Source organism: Nothobranchius furzeri, chromosome 18 (assembly GCF_043380555.1).
Source record: "Nothobranchius furzeri strain GRZ-AD chromosome 18, NfurGRZ-RIMD1, whole genome shotgun sequence".
Taxonomy (NCBI): Eukaryota; Metazoa; Chordata; class Actinopteri; order Cyprinodontiformes; family Nothobranchiidae; genus Nothobranchius; species Nothobranchius furzeri.
This window is the reverse complement of record NC_091758.1, coordinates 9,712,119-9,735,956: the sequence shown is the minus strand read 5'-3', so window position 1 is coordinate 9,735,956 and position 23,838 is coordinate 9,712,119. Positions and strand designations below refer to the sequence as shown.

General features: G+C 44.2%; 1 protein-coding gene across 3 annotated transcripts in view; it reads left to right on the top strand.

Moving 5' to 3' along the window:
- The first annotated feature begins 343 nt into the window (after positions 1–343).
- Positions 344–23,838, top strand: part of syt16 (synaptotagmin XVI) — a 44,529-nt gene continuing 21,034 nt past the window's right edge. The window contains exons 1-2 of one of the 3 annotated variants that reach the window (XM_015969034.3): positions 344–516; positions 17,205–17,378. In XM_015969034.3, the coding sequence (XP_015824520.3) occupies positions 504–516; positions 17,205–17,378 (187 nt within the window). In that variant the 5' untranslated portion in view covers positions 344–503. Of the gene's footprint in view, positions 517–2,548; positions 3,554–17,135; positions 17,379–23,838 lie in introns of those variants that run through there. The other 2 variants (XM_015969033.3, XM_054742061.2) reach the window with 2 other exon arrangements.

Here is a 23,838-nt window from a genome sequence, read left to right as displayed (position 1 = left end):
ACACACACACACACACACACACACACACACACACACACACACACACACACAAATAAAATATAAACAGGTGCCTAAAGAGTTAATGATACAGGAGCAGTTATAATGATGGTATTAAATCTGTGTTACAGGCGAATCACTCCCAAAGATTAAATGACCCTCAGTTGAAGCCATGGGTGGCCATCAGGAATGATGGAGTGGTGCTATTAATCTGAGTAATTCGTGTGAACCCTAACCCTGCACCTGATACAGGTGAATGATGCAATGCTGGGTTCCGTATTATTGTTTTATTAATTACAATGATTGGACCGTGACATATAAATGTTTTTGGCTGTTGTTGGGAATAATAATAAAATCACGGTTCGGTCCAGTTCGGAGAGAGGGCGGGGCGCTCCACCGCTTGGTGTGCGCTCGTTTTATAGATCTAGTGGCTGCAGAGAGGCGGGGATGCTGCCGCCGATCTTCCCCATCGTTCCGCCGTCAATTGTGAATAAACGCGGAGAGCAATGGCCTCGGACAGTAAGTAACTGTTTTATAGATGTTTGACCGTTTCTAATGCAGATTTTATTCATTTCATTTCTAAACTGGAATCCGTTCAGCCCGACTGGGATCGAGGGAACCCATAGGCCAGCTGATCGCTTTCCTCTGACGATGGCTGCATTATTATCATTATTATTTTATTATTGTTATTGTTGTCAACGGGGATGATCGCGCTCGTCTGTGGCATAAAGACCACCTGTGCTGTTGTAAGCAGGGCAGTTGCCTCATCTCTAGTCTTATATCATTTATTTGCACTTTGCAGATGTAAATTTCCCCCTTTTGCCAAACCAGCAGGCGGAACCTGAGCATGTGCAGATCCTCAGTCAGTGGTGCATCATGCTGGATCAGGTTTAGGGTTTAATGCCCTGCAGGAGAATCATGACTAGGATGCAGGAAGGGTTCTGCTTGACAGAGTTTTACAGGCCTCGCTCAGCGTGCAGAAACTCATTTATGATGGTAATAAACAAAATAAGCAGCTCCACAGGTAACACACCTGTAGTTCTGTTCAAATCAAACAGACCCACTCAGGCACAGCTACAGCAGCAGGGTTAGAGGAGGTAACGGTGGAGTCCACCATAGCAGCAGCGATGTCTGAATGTCTCCCGCCTTTGATCATCTGTCTAACTCAGACGATGACGCATGCTGCCATGTGGCTCTACTCATGTAACCATGCTGAGATCCCTCTGCTGCTGTGGTTGTGCTCTATGACCCAGTTTGGTCCAGCTGTTGGATGGATCTTCTCACATGTGTGTCTGGAATACTTTGGTAATTGGAGGAGTTCATGTCCAACCCAATACCAGGCCCAAATCATCAGCTCTCCACCACCGTGCTAACTGCTATTATGAGGTTCTGGTGTTTGCTGTGAATCATGAATCTGTGGTCCTCATGAGCATCATGTGGACCCCTGGGAAGCTCATCAGCATCTTAAGTGTTGTTCTTGGTGTGTGTAAACACACACCTACGCTCCAGACCGCCACAAACCCCTATCACGGTCGTTCTGATGACAGTAGAGCTGAATGATGTCAGAAAAAACATGCAGATTTTTGGTTTACTTGTCTACGTTGTGATAAATCCACATTTTCTTGACTCTCACCACGACGTAACAAAGCATCCCTCACAACTCTATCATCTGGGTGCAGAGAGATGGACAACACAACCATGACAGCTCTAGCTAGCTGTGAGTAAGAGGAGGCATCGTTGAGACGTGTTGTGACTAAACCGCAAGAAGAAACTTGGCACAAAATTCATTAAAATATTTTCACTGATTGTTTTGTTTGTTGGTTGTTGCCTCAGCCTGGTGGGTTGTTGCTGTTTCTGAGTGTTCTGGCCTACTTTCAGCTCCTCTTCCATGTCTAATTCATGTCCGTCTCCTCCCTTCTCAGGGATGGCGCGCGCTCTGAGAGCCACTTAATGCTGCTGTTTCAGGAAACTGGAACCAGCCTGAAATCCATGTTTGTTCCTGTCTGTTTGAGCAGTGGGGCCTAGCGATGTGCTGCCCTCCTTTTAGCCTTAAGCCAAGCCTCGGACAGTTACCGGTTTTTAGCACGCTTTGCTGTAAGGGTGGAGGGAGTTTAAAGTTGCATTAAGTACAAATTACAGCAGAAGTTTCTGATTCAGAAGAACAGAAACCTTTCCTGACGTGTGATTAGACTGGAGACCTGTCCTGGACGTCCCCCACCTGCTGGCTGATGGAGGCAGAGCAGCTCCCCGCGACTCTAGTGAGCAGGGTTCAGAGGAGGAATGGAAACCATTTAGTTCAGCTGCTTTTGAGTAAAAGTAATAAATGATCATCGGAGGCCTCCCGAACGACCTCTGAGTTATATCCAACAGGACTGATGAACTAACAGCTGAGCACAGATTCCACAACAACTCATGAAAACAGTGTTTTATACATCACTGTTGTTGCTTTCCACGATTTTTTATGTGTGTGAAATTCACCAGCTGCAACAAAACGCAGCTCTTCACTACAACTAAACTTTATTTATATAGCGCCTTCACATGGCCCAAGGACCAAACAAAGCGCCGCACAACAGAAATGAACATGAAGAAATAAAAACATATAAAACCATTTAAAAACCAACAAAAACATGCAGGTAAAGTCTAGGTGGGGGAGCAAAAAGTGCAAAGCCATCCGTTAACGAGACTCCTCTTGAGTAAAAGCCAAAGAATAAAAGTGTGTTTTCAGACGGCTCTTAGAATTGCCGAGCGTGGTGGCCTGACACGTAGGTAGCTCATTCCAGAGCCTCGGCTCCAGTACCGAGAAAGCACGACCCCCCCGAGATTCCAGTCTGGTTGGGAACGACCAGCAGTCCTTGCTGTGCTGACCGAAGGTTCCTTGAGGGAACATAAGGATGGATCAGATCCGATAGATATCATGGAGCCAACTCATTTAAACATTAAAAACAAACACCAAAACTTTAAATGAAATTCTAAAGGAGACTGGAAGCCAGTGTGGGGATGCCAAGACAGGCGTGATGTGTTCAGATCTCCTGGTACCAGTCAGTAACCTGGCTGCCGCGTTTTGGACCTTCTGTAGTTTGGCTTCAGGTGCACGCAGGGCTCAAGTCTGGCAGGAGTTTGTTAAAGGGATCGTTCAGATCCTCTGAAGAGGACTTCTAAGGAAAAGTTAATTCATTTCCTGCTGTAAATCTTCTTAAAACTGAACTGGTTTTGAATTTCACCCGATTATTGTAGCATAAACAAGACAGTAGAGGCTGAAGCGTGTTCCTGTGTTGGATCGCCTTCATAGGAGGAAAACGTTGACGTTGGTGGAGCCCGTAGTTCTAACAATAGGGTACTAGGTGAGTAGCTGCTGCATTTCTGCTGCTTGTTGTGTCTCAGTGGCAGGATGTCCGCCTCGCCTGCTGATAGTTAACACAGAACCCAGAGCAGGGTCAGAATTCATTCGGGGAAACGGTACGACTCACGTTTGTTACCTTCAGAAGCGTTTTTATCTGTAGAAACCAGGAGAGGAGGAAAGGCATGGCCAGCAGTGGAGCAAGCGCAGCAGGATACAGTAGGTGGAAGGATTCTGTCTTCAGATTTTGGATCCTTGTGAGCGAACACAGCTAAAAGAGAGCCAGTTCACCAGGTCAAAGCAGTATAACCCTTATAACTGTCATGAACCTTTGTCACAGACTAACTGTACTGAGTCCAGAATAAAGGCTACTTGGCTGTATGAGATATAAACAAGTATTAAGTTTTAGAAATATATGAAATGTATTTAGTCTGCTAATTTATCTCAAATACTAATAACTACCGTATTTTCCGGACTATAAGTCACACTTTTTTCATAGTCTGGCCGGTCCTGCGACTTATACTCCGGAGCGACTTATATACCAAATTATGTAGGCTACACCCCGCTGCTGCGGACCGGCTCCGACCCAGGAATGAGCTCCCCTGTCCCGCTGGGAGGGTTGGAAACACCGCCATCCTCTACTGGAGACCGTGGCGCGCTGCTGTGCTGCGTTGTTTATTCTGTTATTGTTACCGGTACTTGTCTTGCAATGTGAAACGCTTGGTCTCAGATTTTGTAAGAAAAATAATAAAATTTCACCCCAAAATGCGACTTATAGTCCAGTGCGACTTATATATGTTTTTTTCTTCTTCATTATACTTTTTATGGCTGGTGCGACTTAAACTCCGGAGTGGCTTATAGTCCGGAAAATACGGTACGTTAAAAATATTGAAAACTTGCTCATAACAAAATATATTTTCATCAAGGAAATAACTTATAAACTTACCGATTTAATACTTTTTTATTCACAGAAAGATAGTTTTCATGAAAAAGCACCGCAAACCTCCACACAAACTCCGTGTGAGCTTCAGGTCGCTGGTGTTCCACAGAGTTAGCTCCGGTTGTAGCTAGGTGGCTACCTCCGTTAGCTTAGCTCCCACCTCTGCGTTAGCTTTGGATTAGCTTCAGGTTAGCTTGCAGCTAGTTCGACCGGGTGTCGTCAGTTGATCCCAGCCTTACAGCCCCACCCTCAGCTCCTCCTCTCTTCCCTTTTGTGGAATTGTCTGGGCTTGACGGAACCTGTGACACGGTCAAAATGGCGGTGGTGGCCGCCTCCCATTTTTCTTCAAAAATGTGTTATTGGAGACTATGGAAACCCATTGTCCATATATGTATGTCGATGCAAACTAAACAGACATGGGACCAGTTAGCTTGTTCTAACATAAGGGATCTCAATAGAGGAGACCCCTGCTTCACTCACCACACCAACATAAAGGCATTTCAGATCATGATAACTGATATCATTATTTATCTTTATTTTCTATATTCAAATTATTTCTTGGGCAACAAATTAAAACCAGAGGAATGTTTGTTTTTGTGTTTAAAAGATGCGTGAAATCAAAAGTGGAACCAAACAAAAGCTTTTGGAGGAAAATGCAAAGATGCTCGTTTTTACCGCCTCCTCTTTAATGATGGAGCCATGATAGGTTCAGGATGTAAATCAAGATGAAAGTCACGTTTTATTTCTCCTTCCATGTAGATAGACAAGAAGAAATAAACACTTTCATGTTTAGAGCTTTTTCAGTTCTGGTAGAAAATCCGTAAAATCGTTTTCTAAGTTAGAGATGATGAAGAGTCGAGTTGTTGAGTATTTATGACTCAAATGTTTTCAATAACCCCAAACCTTTATTTCTGTGAGACGTTACTTATCTTTTATTAGATGAGTTTTGTATTAATTTTCTTGTCATGGTGTGTTCGTTATGAGAGTCCCAGTTTGGGCCCCAGGAAGCTTCCAGCACGTTTATCTGAAGTATTAAACAGGTTGTTTTTATAATTATGGTCATAGAATAGAAATGTGTCCATTTTTTATAAACTGTGTTTTAGTGTAAAGTTGTTTCCTGTGATGATGTAAAGCAGATTTACTACCAGTAGAGGGCGCTTCAAAACCAGCATACTCTCTCACTGCGGTCATTTAGTCCTGATCAGGCTCCTGGAGGGGCTGCAGCCACACACACACACACACACACACACACACACACACACACACACACACACACACACACACACACACACACACACACACACACACACACACACACACACACACACACACACACACGTGATGTCACTGATTCATCTTTCTTAATTCATCCTCTGGTTTCGGGTTAATTGACAGACTTGTTGTCTCGTTATCATGTTTTAAAATGTTTCTGATGATTTTAATTAAAGTCTGTTTTAATGAAATAACTGGACTAAAAGATGAGCACACTAGAGCCACATGCTGAAAGGTTCCATTTACCTACGTGGTGCATAAATGGATCACCTGAGCACCCCCCCCCCCCCCCCCCACCACCACCACCACCACACACACCCAGTAACTCAGCTCTGAGATCCATCCCAGCCAATCAGGGCAGACAAACGGATGCCACCATGGTAACATAAAACCTTCACATGTGTGGGTGGTAAAAAGCACATTCATTACATCCTAATAGAGCCACTGGACCGTTTCCAGGGAAACGATGATTTTCAGGAGCATGCGTACGCCCTGTGGCCTGCTCTCTGCTGAGAACAACTTGTGTTTCTGGGTTGATTTGACCTCCCATCCCAATGTCAACAACAACAGCTCAGCTGTTTGTGGTCTCGGTGATGTCAGCAGGAGGGGCGGAGCCGTGTTTGACATCATGGCTGACATCGCTGGCTGACTGGTTTCTGCTTCTGGTGTTGTTTGAGATTCGTTAACGCTTTTATGGTATGGTTGTGGTCAGAGATTGTCCTTCATTTGGGATTTTTGTGATGGTTTGAAGTGTTTTTTCATATAGAATTGTAGAATTTCTCTCCTCCACCCAGGCTCAGACTCAGACAGAAAATAAAGTATGGATGCAAACAGCCGAAATGAGCCTCCTGCATCCGGGGAGGAGGTCAGAGTAGCGGCGCTGTTCCTCCTCATCGAATGGAGCCAGGTGAGGTGTTCAGGCATCGGATTTGGATGCTCACTGGCTTATTTCTTCCAGTTCTAATTGATTATACGTATTTCATTAATTACCGCTTTGACTCAGCAAAAGAAAAACCCAAGAAAGCAACTTGCTCTGTTTCTGGATCTGAAGCCACGCGGTGCTGTTTGCCAGCGCTCTGAGACATTGTTCTCTTTTGCTCACATCAAAGTACTCTCTTCTCTCATCTGTAGCTCCTCACTTCAAAGTGGAGCCTGCAAAAGTCTGCAGCTGCATAGTAATCAGAGGATAAAGATCGCGTTGTCACACTCACAAACATCCTCTCACCACCAAAGCTGTCAGAGTAGTATCTGTGAACATCGCTGGTTCTATTTCTCCACCTCGTTAGTGTGATCAAATGCCTCCTGATCTATTGTCCCTCACGTTGCCTCAAAACCTTCCTCAGTATAATAATTTATTAGGTTTGGCATTTAACGTTTGCACATTCATCACAATGTTTCAGGGAGTCCAGGGGTTCTTCCAGTCCATCTGGACACAAACAGTAGGAGTCTCTGAGCTTTTAACACTGAGCTCAGTGTGTGCCCGAGCAGCTGAGAGGGAAACTCCACTTTACAGATACACCCAAACACACCTTCCTGTTGTTGTGTGTGTTCTGGCAACACCTCAAGCAGATCCTCACCAAGGGCAGCAAATCAGCACTTCTTACCTACGTGCATGTTTTAAAAGTTCAAAATGGGGTGGCTGAATAAACTTTCCTGTCGAAACCAAAAGAGCCCCCACAGCATCACCCGTCAGGTTTCTGAAGAAATTACTTGAAGCCCAGTGGGAGTCAATGGGGACTTGCTCCTTTCTGGAACCAGCCCCTACTGGATGAGGGAGGAACTGCAATCGTGTCACTTTCAAGTTTAGACAGGCAGACTTTCTCCTTGGTTGTAAGAAGGCTGCAAGTATTTAGCATCGAGTTCTTTATCTTTATCTCTGATGTGAGTAGGGTTACGCTGCCCACCATGGTGGATATTACATAGGAAATCAGATGTTTTCATGTAAAAACTGAATAGACCAGATCCACACAGAGTGGAACCATTTTTGTTTGGTTTTTGAGATTGTGAGTGTTTGCGTTTAAAACTTTCAATTAACACAGGGAGTTTTGGTCTGAATGAATGAGAGATGTCTCCGTGAAACGTCTGAAGGAACATCATGGTACCAAAGTAACATCAAAGCCCTTTTGGCCATAAAGCATGCATTTGGATCATCAGGATTAGTACCTTCATCATAAATCATCTCTGAGCATGACTGTCCCACAATGGTCCTTGGAGACATGAATGTTCACCTGGACAATCCTAGCTCATCAGGTTTCCTGTCCTTAATTCTCAGCACTTCTGACACTCAGAAACAATTTTTGACATTCAAAACTCTACTGAACCCCCTTCACCACCTACCAGCAATCTATCAGCAGACAAATTTGCCTCATTTTTCACTGACAAAGTGGCAGTTATGGGCAGTTTACTGAACTGGTCACTCCTGAGCCTTCGCTACTGCAAAGTATTCCTAGCCGTACCATCTGAAGCCCTACTGCATCATTTTCTTCATTTACCCCTCACTGAGAACTGTGTGTCCAAACTTCTCACATGCAGCTGCCCTACCACACGCCTAGTTGACCCCATTCCTACTAAGCTGCTCCAATCTACTGCTGCCACAGTAGCAGTCACACACGTGATTAATGCTTCACTAACACCTGATGCATTTCCCACCTCTCAAACATGCTCAGGGTAAACCGCTGCTACAAAAACCCTTCCTTTCCTCCAAATCATGCAGAGAATTACTGACCTGCCTTACCGATTTCTGTCTAAATCATTGAATGGGCGGCCTTCTAGCAGGTCACAGAGCACTTCTCACAAAACTGTCTGCTTGACCCACACCAATCTGGGTTTAAAAATGGCCACTCCCCCAAAACAGCTCAGTGACAGAAACCTTAAAAGAAGCTAGAGCGAGCCAAATCCGCAGTACTCTGCTTGACTTATCGGCTGCATTTAACACTGTCAACCATGGCTTCCTTTTGTCCGTACTCTCTTACATGGGCATCACAGGGAAAACACACACCTGGTTTAAATTGTACCCAACAGTATGATCATTCAATGTATCTTGGCTCGGACAATCCACTGCTGTTCACCATCTTGCCACGGAAGTCCCCCAGGGCTCTGTACTAGGACCTCTTCTCTTTGCCGTATACACCACCTCACTGGGTGAGATCATTCATTCACATGGCTTCTTTTATCACTGCTATGCTGACGACACCCAGCTCTATCTGTCATTTCCGCCGGACAACCACACAGTATCCGCACGAATCTCAAACTGTCTCTCTGACATATCAAAATGGATGAAATCTCACCATCTCCAGCTCAACCTCTCAAAAACTGAATTACTGTTCCCAGTGAAACCATCCTTACGGCACAATGTCTCAATCCAAAATGATTCCCTATCTCTGGTTCCTTCAAAGGCAGTTTGAAATTTGGGTGTTGTGATTGATCACCTGCTGATCTTTAAAGACCATGTTGCACAACATATGCAATGTATGTACAGTATAACATACATAACTTATGAAAGATCATACCTAACACAATATGCCACCCAGCTCCGACCTAGTGCAATCTACTGTCATCTCCCACCTCGACTACTGCAATTCCCTTCTAACCTGTCTTCTAGCCTGTACTGTGAGACCTCTTCAAAAGGTCCAGAAAGCAGTGGCGCGCCTGGTCTTCAATCATCCTAAAAGAGCACATGTCACCCCTTTGTTCACTGAGCTCCATTGGCTACCGTTAGCTGCATGCATCAAATTCAAATCGCTAACAGTAGCATACAAAGGCCTGGATGGTACAGCTTCTATATATCTAAGTCCTCTTGTAAAGGCTTACGTCACAGCCCAGCCGCTCCGGTTATCAAAGGATCGTCGGCTAGCAGTGCCTACCCCACGCTCAGTTTTCCGGCTATGGCTTCAAACTTTGGTTTACTTGTGCTTGTTAACTGATGAGGAGACAAACTTCCACAGAACTAAGATTAAAAGATAACAACAATTTATTCCACAGCTTGTAATCTTACAGGAGTATCCAAAATGAGTTTTCCTCAAAAAATAAAACAATGCTACGGTAAGAAAACCATATTGTTCTACAATTCACGACCCTCAGCTGGACGTAACTGGCTTCAAAGGCCCTATCATGTGTCTGCCTTTCTCTTAAAGTGACAGTAATCTATTTACTACCCTACATGAATTGACCAAAACAAGACTTCTTTAGCAAATAACGTTTTTAAATCAACATATACACAAATAAAATTGTTTTTGGCTTAACATATTCTATGAAATTACCTATTTATGACTTGTTAGCAAAAATGAAACACATCTTATACCAAACAAACAGAGTAACTTATTTTTAGACTTAAACAAATATGAACTCAAACTTGGCTCCCACATACCGGCCCTAAATTAAACCACAATTACCAAACAATAAACATGTGGAGCCAAAGTATCAAAGTCTTTCTGTGTAGACAGTCTTTCCTTATCAGTCTCTGCAGGCAGATGCTTTAATCAGCTTCTTGCAGGAAACAAATCTTCGTAATGAGTCTCATTGTTGTCTGTAGAATTGTTGTCTGGATTACCTTTCGTGTGACCCAGGAGTTGTATGGGGTTGAGTCATCAATGATAAGCACAATGGCGAAGTTGCGAGACGGATGGGACAACTTTTGACGCTCCTGAAGTAGCGGCAAATATTCCCTGGTTCACCTCTATGTCAGATAAATACTGGATCTGTTTCCACCTTCTCCTGGCGTAGACATCTTGTCTGTCAAAAAGACCAGGGGCCAAAAAGGCTTGGTCTTGAGAAGCAAGAGGTAATTGGGCGTAAGAGCTTCTAAGTCATTTGGATCATCTGATGCCTTTGTTATTGGCCTACTGCTGATAATAGACTCTGCTTCACACAACAGTGTGCATAGGCTCTCTTCGTTCGGTGGTTGTTGCTTCAGGGTGGCACTTAAGATCTTCCTCACTGACCTAATCATTTATTCCCAGACACCTTCAGGGTGGGAACCAGTGGGAGGATTGAACATGCATTGAATGCCACATTGTTGTAGTGTGCTTTCAATGTGAGAAACGTTCCACTCGTCAATGCCTCTCCTGAGCTTGCGCTCGGCTCCGACAAAATTGGTTCTGTTATCTGAGCGAAGGATCTGTACCAAGCCTCCGCTAGTTATGAAGCGACGAAGAACATGTATAAAGGAATCCGTATCCAACGAGTCCGCCACCTCTAAGTGTATTACATGAATTGTTAGACACGTAAAGATAACGCCATATCTTTTCACTGTGCTTCGACCTCGTTTCACTTCGAATGGCCTGAAGTAATACACTCCAGTGTTTGTAAGGGGAGGGTCATCCAGCAGGACTCTATCTCGTGGTTGGTCAGCCATATCTTGCTGTCCTGCAGCTCCAGGTATACGTCAACAGATAATGCACTTAGACAGATTTCTCCTTATAGTGGTGTTAGCTCCAGGAATCCAATACTTGTACTTGGTCCTCAACTTGGCTAGAACATAATTGTGACCACTGTGACCCATGTACTCATGGAGGTCTTTGAGGATCAGAGTTGTTACATAAAGAACTTTGTTCAGAATTGCTGGTCACTTTGACTCTACGGGCGATGTGGCTCTGCTTAGCCTACCAAATGCCTTGCTCAAGGACTGGGTTGAGCTTGAAAAAGCTGCTGTTCCTCTTCATGCATTCACACTGCTGAAGTGCTGTGACCTCTTTAGCAAACATCCTTTCTTGGCAGTGGCAAACAATAGCTTGCTTTAGTAGTACTCAACTCTTTTTTCTTGTGACACAGCATTAGCAGAATGCTCTAAACTTTAAGCATCCATACAACTGCCTTCTTTCTTCACTGGCATTGGCAAAGTTTATTGAACGCTGTCTCTCCAAAGCCAGCCGGCTTAAAACATCTTGGAAGGCTGACACTATCAAGCTGGAGAAACTGAGTTTTCCACTTGTGCCACTCACGAACAAGGTAATCTGGAATGACAACATCCCAGCCTATTTTTCTTCTGCACAGCTCTTGCAAGATTTTCTTTGCCAGCAGTATAACTGGTGCTAGAATACCCAGCGGGTTGTAAACAGAAGATGTTCCTCCTAGTCTGAACTTTATCTGACATGATGATCTTAAACTTGAAGCTGTCAGACTCGATACACCAGTGTCCCCCAAAGCTCTATTTATAGGAAGTGCGTCAACAATCTAGTCAAGGCCTTTGACTTCTGTCACCCTCTACTCCTCTGAGATAGTTGACAGCACTGTTCTGCTATTGCTTATCCACTTCATGAGTTTGAATCCACCTTTGTCACATAGTACAGCACTAAGTTAGTGGTATCGTCTTCTGAGCAAACTGACTTTAGGCAGTCATCCACGTGGAACATGTGCGGCACTGTTTCGACTACTTGGCAATTTGACTGATCTCTGTTGTCTTTAGCACTCTTGCTCAGGGCAAAGCTGGCACGGCTCGGCGATGACGTTGCACCGAACAGGTGTACAACCAACTTGTACTCATCCATCTCCTGGCTGATGTCACCTGATGTCCACCATAGAAACTGCAGAAGGTCAGCATCTTCATCAAGGACCTTAACCCTTTGATGCATGAATTATGAAATCTTCAACCATGATTTTTTAAACATTTTTTTCATTCATATTTAGGTGTGAATGAAACAAATTTCAACAAATATTTTTTGTAAAATTTTATAATTTACAAATAATTTATTACATGTCCACCTCAGTGGACAGTGTGCATTCTGAGCATGAAATATGTTGGCTTGGCTTACTGAAGTCCAAATGGAGGGGCTCAAATGCAACAAAGTCTTCAACAGCTGTGCTTAGTAGCAAAAACAAATAAATAACAATTTTGAGTACTTGTCCACTGTAGTGACCGTTATGCATCAAAGGGTTAACCTGGTGGAACATTGCTTCCACATCTGCCGTGATTGCCACTTCTTGCCTGAACCTTGTAATGACACCAAGTAGGGTACTAGTAAAGTTTGGCCCTTGTAACAGTTTGTTATTGAGAATGGTGCCTTGGTACGACGCTACACAGTCAAAGACTACTCAGAGTTTGTGCTTCTTGGGGTGATAGACCCCATGGTGCGCTAAGTACCAGACTTTACCTTTGTGTTTGCTGAGATCTTTGTTGGGTACCTTTACAGCATAGCCCTTGCTAATAATGTCTCTCATGAAGGCTGAATATTCTGTGTGATATGTAGCGTTCTTGATAAACTTCCACTTAAGACTTAAAGCTCGTTGTACAGCAACTTCACGATTGTTGAGCATTTTGATGTTTTTGTTTCGCAGTGGCAGGACGATACTTAGTGTCCATTCACCAGGGTAGCTGACAGTGTTGCCATGTCGAGAAACTGCAGATCTTTCCTTGACATTTCCAACTTGTCTTCCTTTTCACATTCAGGAAAGTCACTTCTGAACTGCTGAGTCCAGAGTTTGTCTAGTCTACTGACTGATATGCGGTTTGCTGAAACTTGTATCAGTCCCTAGTAGATTTATTAGAAGTGTCTTCATGTATGGGTTCACTGACAGTCCAGCCAAGCCTGGTTTTAACCAGCATAAGGACCATCATTTTTGCTTGTGATGACCTTCCAGAGTTCAATAGCTTTGGGTGCATTAGTGCCTATAATGAGTCCAATTTTTGCATCAATCTTTGGGATAGACACCTGCTGAAGATGGGTCCAATTGTTCACATACCTTATGTGGCAGTGTGAGCGTCCTGTCACAGTGTCCTGATTGATCATGCACCCTGACTACTTCGCCAAGGGGATGTCCCTTTGGCTGACTGGTAAGCGCGCATGACTCTCACCCGGGAGTCTGGGGATCGAATCCCGCCCGGGCCCTCGTTTCTCCACTTTGCCACATTTAGTGTAGCAATGTTAACTACAGATGCAGGGATGGTGCTCTGGCTGAACATGTCTGGGAGTTCTAGAAAGTCATTGTTATCGATGCTGCTTATTGGGGTTAGGGTTATTTCCAAGCTAGAAACAATCTGACTGTTGACCACCTTTTGTTCTCCCATAGTTTTCAGTAAGATACGTGTTTTCCTGCCAGCGAAATATAATTCTGTCCTTGACGCTTCAGTGCAGAAGCAGGCGGTTGAGGATTAGGGTTAGGAAAAAGGCATATGTTTGGGTTACTCGACTCATTCTGTGTTTAACTGGAACCAGAACTATTGCTAAGATGTGTTCTGTACTCTCAGCACCAGTAGTTGATCCATCCATTCCCACATCTTCATTCACAATGGACTCTGAAGGGTTTCCAATGTTTTCTCGTGACTCCACTTCAAGCTCTGTCTCTATAGTACCGGGTCTCACTTTGATGTGTAACACTGTTGGGTGTGACTGTGTGCAGGCTTGGCAGCTTAATTTCTCCTTACATGCATTACTCACGTGTCCATGTTTAAAGCAGCTGAAGCACAGACCTTTTGTTCACAGGAAGTCTATTTTGTCTTTATGAAGAGTCTTATTCCATAGCATGCTGGCCACCTTGACAGAAAATACAGGGTTTGGAAAACGCACAGACTTGATTGCCACTGACTTTACTCTTTGGCTTTGGGGAAGCCTCTTGGTTACTGGCGATAGTTGCAGCTTTGGTGAAGCTTTTCCTAGTACCACTTTTGCTGTGCAACCTCTCATCCACTTGCCCTATAGCTTGACACCTTGACATTGTGTCCTTTATGCCCTCAAACAATGGATGCAGTACTTCTTTGGCTTGTCTATTAACAAAGTCCACTAAGTCATGAAACTTGACATTGCGATTTTCCTAGTCATAAATTCCAAAATTCTCCATCTTTCCCTCAGTTTGTGCAGAAGCTTGGCAATAACAATAATAATAATAATAACAACAATAATAATAATAATAATAATTATTATTATTATTATTATTATTATTATAAGATGAAGACAATCTTTTATATAGCGCCTCTCAAGATTAAAAATCACGAATGATAAATGACCCGCACTTGTATAGTACCTCTCAGAGTAAGGACTCCAAAGCACTTTACACTACAGTGTATCATTCATCCAGTCACACACACATTCACACACTGATGGTGATGAGCTACGATGTAGCCACAGCTGCCCTGGGGCACACTGACAGAGGCAAGGCTGCCGAGCACAGGTGCCACCATCCCTCCAACCACCACCAGCAGGCAAGGTGGGTTAAGTGTCTTGCCCAAGGACACAACAGCAGGATTCTCTGTCTGGAGCCAGGATTGAACCTGCAACCTTCCGATTACTGGACAACCCGCTCTACCTGTTGAGGTACTGCTGCGCAACGAAGCGCTTCACCTAAATAAAACCAAAAAAATTAAGCATTAAAATATTTCAAAAATGATTAAAAATATGTTTTGAAGGAGAAAAGGAAATATGTAAGGAAAGAGAAAAAGAAAATAAACAGGAAAGAGGGTACTCAATGGATCGCGGGAAAGGCAGAATAGGACCAGAACAAGAAAAGGATGGTTTTGACGGTCACACAAAAGCAAGTGAGTCTTCAGCTGCTTCTGAAAGGAGACCACTGAGTCCACTGATGTCAGGCTCAGGGGGAGAGAGTTCCAGAGTCTGGGGGCCACAGCAGCAGATGATCTGTCACCTTTGGTCTTTAGCCTGGTGCTGCACAACCAGTAACAGTACAAATATTGGCTGTATTGTCGAGCTCTTCCATGTACTCCAACTCAGTCATAGCATTACAACATCCTGTAAGATAGAGCACCCAATCTTAAAATGTAGATTAGCTTAGCATGAAATAGGAATAACCAGGGCTTAATTTGAGCCGGATCTTGCAGGAACAAGATCCGGGAACTGTCTTATTTTGAAAGGACCGTCCCGGCAACTGTCTGCCAGGATCCGGCAACTCACACGACCAATTTGTGCTATACGAAGGGTTCGAATTACGGATGAGCTAAAGGGAGCCCGGCTCGCCCCAAAGGATGACCCTCCCCTGGAAGCCCTCAGCTTCCACACCCAGGGGGAGCCCGAAAAAGATCCTGGTTCTACTGATATTACATTATCTATGTGGACTCTAGGGATTATTTAGAGCTGAGAGGTGCAGAGCTCTGATTGTTGATGCGCTCCAGACAGATGCGTCCTGAGCACGACCACAGTAACATTCTCAAAGTGTCGCCACCTCAAAAACAAAGTTAACACGCAATTGTTTATGTCAGTTCATATCCTTTTATGATTTCTGTCTTTTATTTGTGCCTGATGCGTTTCACTACTGCGGAGCGGAGCGCATCACTTGTTTTGTCCTCCGGTGACTTCCCCGCATCGGTGCGGTCAGCGCGCGGTGCGCTCTCCGCAATTCTCAAGGGCAACCTGCTGGCTTCGTTATCACTTGTAAGTCGCTTTGGACAAAAGCATCTGCTAAATACATAAACATAAACCGGCTAAATCCAGTCCTTTTCATGTCTACTGGTGTGAAAATGTCTGGAGACTTCAATTGTTCCTCAATAACCGACAGCAACCTTTGGACCATGCTGTTGTCGGTCTCGCAGAACTGCCGCACTTCCTCGGGTCCTCCACTCACATATTTAGCAACAGAACACCACTGGTGTGGGAGGTTCTCTGCTCAGTATCAGCGAAGCAGGAACAGCCGGCTGCTACCACTTCAGCTTCAGGACAAACTACTAGAGTCCCAAAAAGAAAAACTGAAGTCACTGACAACAAAAGGCGTTTGGACCTAGAAAACAGCGACTGGTGTTTAGCGCTATCTCGTTTACTCTGGCAATGCAGGTTTCCAGTTCTGGCAGAAGCTTCTCAGGGGAGATACCTGAGGGGAGGGGTGAGTGACCCAGGATTGTGCTTGCATTTACGTAACACCTAGCTTGTTCTGTAGATTCGCTAAAGCAGCTTTAAGCTGCCAGCTGCAGGGTGTCAGCTGGATGAACTTTGTGGGTAGATTACACTCTTGCATGGTTCACAGTACAGACTTCAGTAGGTTATCACAGACCAGCCTGACTACCTGCACACAACAGGTAACCAAGGACACGTCCTCAAGCAGAAATCCTGCAGGAAGTTTGTTTCAGATTTTCAGCAACCCTTCATTCCTCAGTAAAACAACATCGGTCCAAGTTCCCTAACATACCTGTCATCAAGTTTAAAAAGTCACAAAAGGCCTACATGACACTCCTTAAAGCACACATCTGAATGCACTGGCAGTCTGGAAAGTGGCAAGCTTCTCCTCTATAACCTTTGTTACCATGGTAACAAGTATTGCCCCAGGAAGATAACAGTGTCTAACACTAAAGTCTTTTATCAGCTGATTTCATCACAGTTCTGGTTATGTTGATCATTAATCTTTTGTTTGCATCACAGAAAAGTATTAAGAGTGTTAGAGAGAGCATGCAGTCTCTTTAGATGGATCATCTATGGTAGAGAGTGATCCATCTCAGTAAAGCTGGACTCTATTGAGCTCTATTCTACTCTATCTGACACGCTGGCTCAGCCCAACTGGTCTGGGGTTGTTTGTTGCTTTTTGCTCTAATGAACCACAGATGACAACTCATTTACTAAATCTGCACTCGTTGTGTTTGTGTGTATCACATGTACCATGCGTACTATGTGTGTGTGTGAATGTGTGTGTGCACGCGCATGTGTGTGTGTGTATCAGGCTGTCTGTTTGTGTGGTCTGATCAGTGTGTCATTGTATGTCCCCTCTCGCTCTCCCTCCTCCTGCCAGTCACCCCAGAGGCCATCGGCTTCCTGTCCGCGGTGGGTGTCTTCATCGTGGCCTTGGCCCTCCTCTTCCTCTTCATCAATAAGAAACTCTGCTTCTCTCATGTCGGTGGGTTGCCCTGTTTAGAGCAACGTGGACGCCACAAGAAGGGACGGTTCGGTGTCCTCCAGGGACTCGGTGAGTGACCATGACTTTACATTTAACAGCTTTCATTTGTTTCTATATTTAGTTTCTAATTTATCTTGAATGAATTGGCTTTGAAAATCACTGATATGTTTAACATTTAAAACAAACACCAGTGTTCACCAACCCTGGTCCTCAGGGCCCACTGTCCTACATGTTTTCCATGCCCCTGCTTCAGCACACCTGATTTACATATGACACCTAGAGGTCGAATACATTGGCTGCTCAGGAGTCCATCATGTGCTGCAGATACCTGTTGATCACTCGTTCATCTAAGTCAGGTGTGTGGCAGCAGGGAAAAATGGGGGGTTGGAAGGGAAACATGGAAAACATGCATGACAGGGCGAGATTGCCGTACAGAGGCGCTGGCGGTCCCTCTGACCACCACCAGCATGTAAGGAGGGTGGAGTGCCTTGCCCAAGGACACAATGATAAGATAAGCTTAAAGAGAGGTGTAACAACAGCAGTTTTAAATGATTTAGTAACACTTTACAATAAGGGACCCAAAGTTGTGCTTCGTCACTACAAAACGACTTGGGAGGAAACGAGTAAGGAACGAGGAACTAACGGGTAGTTAACTGGTACGTGCTGGTATAAACACCAACCAGGGACTAATGGGTATTAACCGGTACGTGCTCACCCACCGGTCCTATTCAGGGACTAACGAGTAGTTCATTCAATTCAATTCAATTCAATAATACTTTATTAATCCCAGAGGAAAATTGATTGCTGTAGTAGCTCAGAATAATAAAAATGTAGTGAACCTGATTAGGCTCTTTTAATTATGTAGAGTAATGGTTTATGCTCTTTTATGAAAGAGGAACCATCCTACATATTTCATAGTTTTAAGAAGACTCAAAGGTTGTTTTCATCGATAAACTGTCGATAATATCCGTGGGTCTGTGTTTCAGTTCAATGAAGAGACAAGTTTGAAAGTTAAAAGATTTAATTCTTCAAATTAACCTAATGATTTTGAAATGACAAGCATAGGAACAACAATCAACATTGGCAACTTTGTTGAACAATCTTTAACAGTTGATATTGTAAACTTGCTCAAATAGACCTTGTGTTGAATGTGCTGAAGATTGAGAGTGATGTGATTAAGGATGCGTGTGTGCAAAATGTAGTGAAAATTGAGAATAAGGTGAGAAGAATGCGTGTGTGCGTCTGATTTTGCTTCAGGAAGAAACAGGTGTCTGAGTGAAAAGTGATGGTTTGAATAAACTTAGGTTTTGTTGGAAAAGATGCATCAACGCTATCTTTCGTGGACTGCCTCACCCTACGAGGACCCTCGTTCAGATCCGGAACGTCAACGGACAATGTTTCATCCAGGTCACCTCGGCTGGCAGAGAAGACAAAGGTGTGCACCGGTCCGGTCCAGAGATGCCCCCTGGTACACGTTGATGATAAAGCGTTTGCAGATGCGCTTTCTTAAGTTTAATTACTCAGAAAATCAAAAGACTCGGGACGAGTCTGCGTTAGCGGTTGTAATTCAGCTGTCCTGTCTGGCTTGGCAGGAACAGCGTGAGAGGGGGTGGGGGGTGGGGGGGGGGGGGAAGGAGCCGGTGGGCTCCGTTCCCCCATTAGCGGTTGTTCACACGTCCTCTCTCGTTGACCAACTCGAACTGAATCATCAGACTGAAACTTACCAAAAGCCTTTCTCTTCTCAAAGCAAAACTTGTGCGTCAGCGCAAATGTGTTTTGGAGTTTACTGTGAGAGAGTGTGTGTGTGTGAAGGTCATTATAACATCTTCAAACATTATTTACTTAAGCATTGATTCATTAGTTATTATGATTAACCAAAGCATAATAATCATTCATTTGATTAAAACACATTTACAATGAGCAAAGTGATAATACTGATCATTTAACAACTTAAAATAAAGGAAAGGAAGTTTTTAACTTTGTTATGTTAGGACTAGCTTTTCCATGGGAACACATCTTCTGGCACTGCAGGTGTTCAGATGTTTTGGTTTCTCCCAGACTCGCTGGCGTTCAGGTCTTAATCTGTGGGTGAAAGTTCTCAGCGACCCAGCTCTTGACCCAGCCAGCAAAGTATAACCTTTTGCACAGAAAACCCATATTTCCTCACGTTACAATAATAATAAAGTCATCAAAGAGTTGTTGTATATTACAATGGCTGTTGGCAGGAAGGATCTCCAGTAGCGGTCAGTGTTGCAGCCAAACTGAAGAAGCCTCTGACTGAAGACACTCTTCCGTTGTCGGACAGTCTTGTGAAGAGAACGCTCAGGGTTGTCCATCATTTTCTTGATTCTCTGGAGAATCCTTCTTTGTATTATCTCCTCCAGTGTTTCCACAGTCGTCCCCAGAACAGAACCAGCCTTTTTTATTAGGCTGTTGAGGCTTTTCAGGTCCCTGCTTCTGATGCTACTACCCCAACAGACGATGGCTGAAGAGATTACACTCTCAACAACAGACTTGTAGAAGATCTGCAGCATCTTGCTACAGACATTGAAGGACCTAAGCGTCCTCAAGAAGTGAAATATGCTGTGTCCCTTCTTGTAAACGGCTTCGCTGTTCTTTCTCCAGTCCAGTCTGTTGTCCAGGTGAACTCCAAGGTATTTGTATTCCTCAACCACCTCCACTTCTTCTCCCATGACGGAAACAGTGTTTGACTCCACCCTGTTTCTTCTGAAGTCTAAAATCATCTCCTTTGTTTTGTTTACGTTCAAGGTCAGATGATTGTTTCCACACCATGCCACAAAGCGCTCCACCAGCTCTCTGTACTCAGCTTCCTGTCCATCTCTGATACACCCAACAACTGCAGAGTCATCTGAGTACTTCTGTAGATGACAGGTCTCTGATTTGTACTGGAAGTCTGAGGTGTACAGAGTGAAAAGGAATGGTGAGAGTACAGTCCCCTGTGGTGCTCCAGTGTTACTGATCACCTGGTTTGATGTGCAGTTCTTCAGCCTCACAAACTGTGGTCTGTTTGTCAGGTAGTCTTTAATCCAGGCGATAGTTGAGGCCCCCACCTGTGTCTTCTGGAGTTTCTGGCAAAGTACATCAGGCTGGATTGTGTTAAATGCACTGGAGAAATCAAAGAACATGACCCTCACAGTGCTGCCTGCTTTGTCCAGATGATAGTGGGTTGGTTGAAGCAGCTGGATGATGGCATCTTCAACTCCAACTCCATGGCGATAAGCAAACTGCAGCGGGTCCTAATATGTTCTAGTTTGCTTATTCAGGTGGACCAACAGGAGTCTCTCCAGGACCTTCATGATGTGGGATGTCAGGGCAACTGGTCTGTAGTCGTCATTGACTGATGAGCGAGTTTTCTTTGGAAATGGAACAAGGCAGGATGTCTTCCACAGGACTGGAACCTTCTCCTGGGCCAGGCTGAGGTTGAAGAGGTGCTGCAGAATCCCACAGAGCTGCTCTGCACAGGTCTTCAGTATCCTGGGGCTGACACCATCTGGATCTGCAGCCTTGTTCCTGTTCAGTCTCTCCAGCTGCCTCTTCACCTGACTTCTAGAGACAGATGGGTGTGAGGGGGAGGTAAATGGGGCAGCAGCATCTCCTGACTTGGTTGAAGACAGATTTATAGAACCAGAAGAGTCCATGACTGCGTTAGAGGACAAAAGAGCTGGCATGTGACAGGAAAATGTTGGATCTGAGGAGGATGGGATGTCTGATTGGCTGGGGACAGGCGAGGAGGATGCTGGGTTTGTTCCTGAACTGAACCTATTGACGAACTTCTTCAGCTCATTGGCTGTGTCCAGGCTGCCATCTGTGCAATCCTTCCTCTGCTTGAAGCCTGTGATCTTCTTCATCCCTGACCAGATATCTCTGGTATTGTTCCTATGTAGTTTGTTCTCCAGCTTCTTCCTGTATGCCTCCTTGCTGTCTCTGATCTTGATATTCAGTTGCTTCTGTATACTCCTCAATAATTCCCTGTCTCCAAAACAAAACAGTCAAAAGCAGGGCTTGTGTTGACCGGACAGTTCCCGTATTTGACCGTTTATTTTGACGGAGAAAGAATAGAAAGAATTACCCCGACACATGCAGACGAACTGACATTTTATTCTACGCACATCGCAGATGTAGCTAAATCACTCAAAAAAAGATTTCCATCTGAACATCTGAGCTGGACACTGCTCAGCGCAGCTCGCTGTCAGCACATATGTGCACAGCGAGCTGAAGATGTGGAGAGGGGCTTGGAGCGCGTTGCAGAACCAGAGCGCATGCGGGAAGATTCCTTCCACTGAAGGGAGAGTTTTCCAAACCCGGTCTCTCAGAGAGACTTGTGACTTAGAAAATTTTCCCTGATGACGAAACTTTGGCTGAATAGCGCTTGTTTCCTGTTCCAGAATTAGCTTACAGATGTAAAATTAATTCAGTAAAATATAAAGCATTTTATTTAAATATCCATTCATTATTTTACAAGCACAGAGAGCCGTACATCTTCAGCTCGCTGTGGACCTTATGTAGTACATGCTGACAGTGAGCTGCGCTGAGCAGTGTCCATCTCAGATGTTCAGATGGGAATCTGTTCATGAGTGATTTAGCTACATCTGCGATGTGCGTAGAATAAAATGTCAGTTCGTCTGCATGCGTCGGGGTAATTCTTTCTATTCTTTCTCCGTCTAAATAAACGGTCAAATACGGGAACTGTCCGGTCCACACAACACAAGCCCTGCTTTTAACTGTTCTGTTTTCTTGTGAAAATTGTTGCAAAGAGATATAATTTAACTTGATTAACACCAGAGCCAGGCGCACTGCACCGTTACCTCCGTCGCTGTAAATGAGGGAAAAACAAAATGATCGGATCCTTTTCTGATCCCCACCTACAAAGTTTAATTACAACAATCAAACGTGACAGAGCCTGGATTTGTATTCTGAACAGTCTAAACATGTTTTAAAAAGAAACGTATGACAAAAGTGGCACCTGCTCAGTAAAACCACCAACAGGGTGAAAAATATCAAAATACTGTCGGCAGAGACGGGCTACAACTTCTGGATCCACTTTATAAATCGTTTTATTGATTATCTTCTTATGAAAGATAACTGTGACGTACACGAGTGACCGGTACTGGCTGCTGTCACCTGTTGTGAGCAGCTCTCTGCTGTCTGAGGGTAGGCCCCGCCCACAACGCCACGGCTGCTGTGGCTCCCAGTGTTTTCTTTACTGTGGGAAACGGGTAATAATGGCTTTTGATGGGAACAGGTTGCCGACCCCTGGTTTAAGTGTTTCAATTCTTTTAATGAATTCGATTAAAAATAAAGGCGTCCGGCCCGTGTCCGAGGTAATTACACAGTCGTTGGCCCGAGGGCCGTCGGGCCGGGCCAACCCGAGGGCCGTCGGGCCGGGCCAACCCGAGGGCTTAGGGCTTCAATGCAGGGCTCTACTGGTCCCCACTCCAAATCAGTCTGTGGCTGTAGCGTACCTCGTGTTGTTTCTAGGGCGCCATAAAACACCTGATAGAAGAAGGAGAACTCAAATGAGTGAAAATACATAATAATTAGCACTTCACTAGTTCCTATTTCAGACTGGAATGATGAACATACTCCATAGTTCACTGAGTTAGCTGAACGACAACATCCACTTAATTAGCAAATGCTAACTATTCTGTGCTAAACCACTTTTAGTGTAAATAAACATTTAACTACCAGACAAACTTCTATACACAATTCAAACCCCCAAAACAAGTGACCAATACCAACCATCCATAAACCTGTTTAATTAGTCCTAATCGAGACACGTCTCTCTCTCTCACCACTCTGTCAAAATGCTGACTCAGAGATAGCGGTAACATGCTAACACTTCTTTCCACTCTTTCAAATAAAACCAAAATAAAAAACAGCAAAATTATTTTACATTTTTTTATGCTTTTAATTTATAACAAGGATTAAGGAGTTTTTAAACATTTTCAAACATCAACCATTACATAATCATCTAAGCTCTGGAGTCATTATTGTATTTTTATTAACAGATTTTTTATTTGACTTTATTTGGTAAATATATCTTTCTGTCATCTGCATAGAAATGAAAACTTGAGGGGTTTTGTCTCATAAGACTGAACTAAAAGCCTCCCCCATGAACAACAGGCATTTGCTTCAGTGATGACATTGATCCAAACTTATTGTGCATGAGGCACATCAGTTTGAATCATATCCACAAGCGTGCGAGCGTTGTGACTCTGTTTAGTGACAGCGAGAGAAGGTGGGGGAGTTTGCATTTGTGCGATAATTTCTGTGGGCGAGTCGTGTGACTCAGCTACAGCCACGAAGATTTCAAGCAGTGCACAACTAGAGCACCGCCAAACTTTAAACAAAGCAAAAACAAACTATTCATTCGAAGGAAAACTGCTGGCAGGGTTGAAAACTTTATTTTCCACCCACTTGGTAAACACCGCATACACCCAACCAAGGTAACAACCGGCACTCAAAAGAGATTTAACTGCTCGACATTCTTTCGTGCTTATTAGAGGGC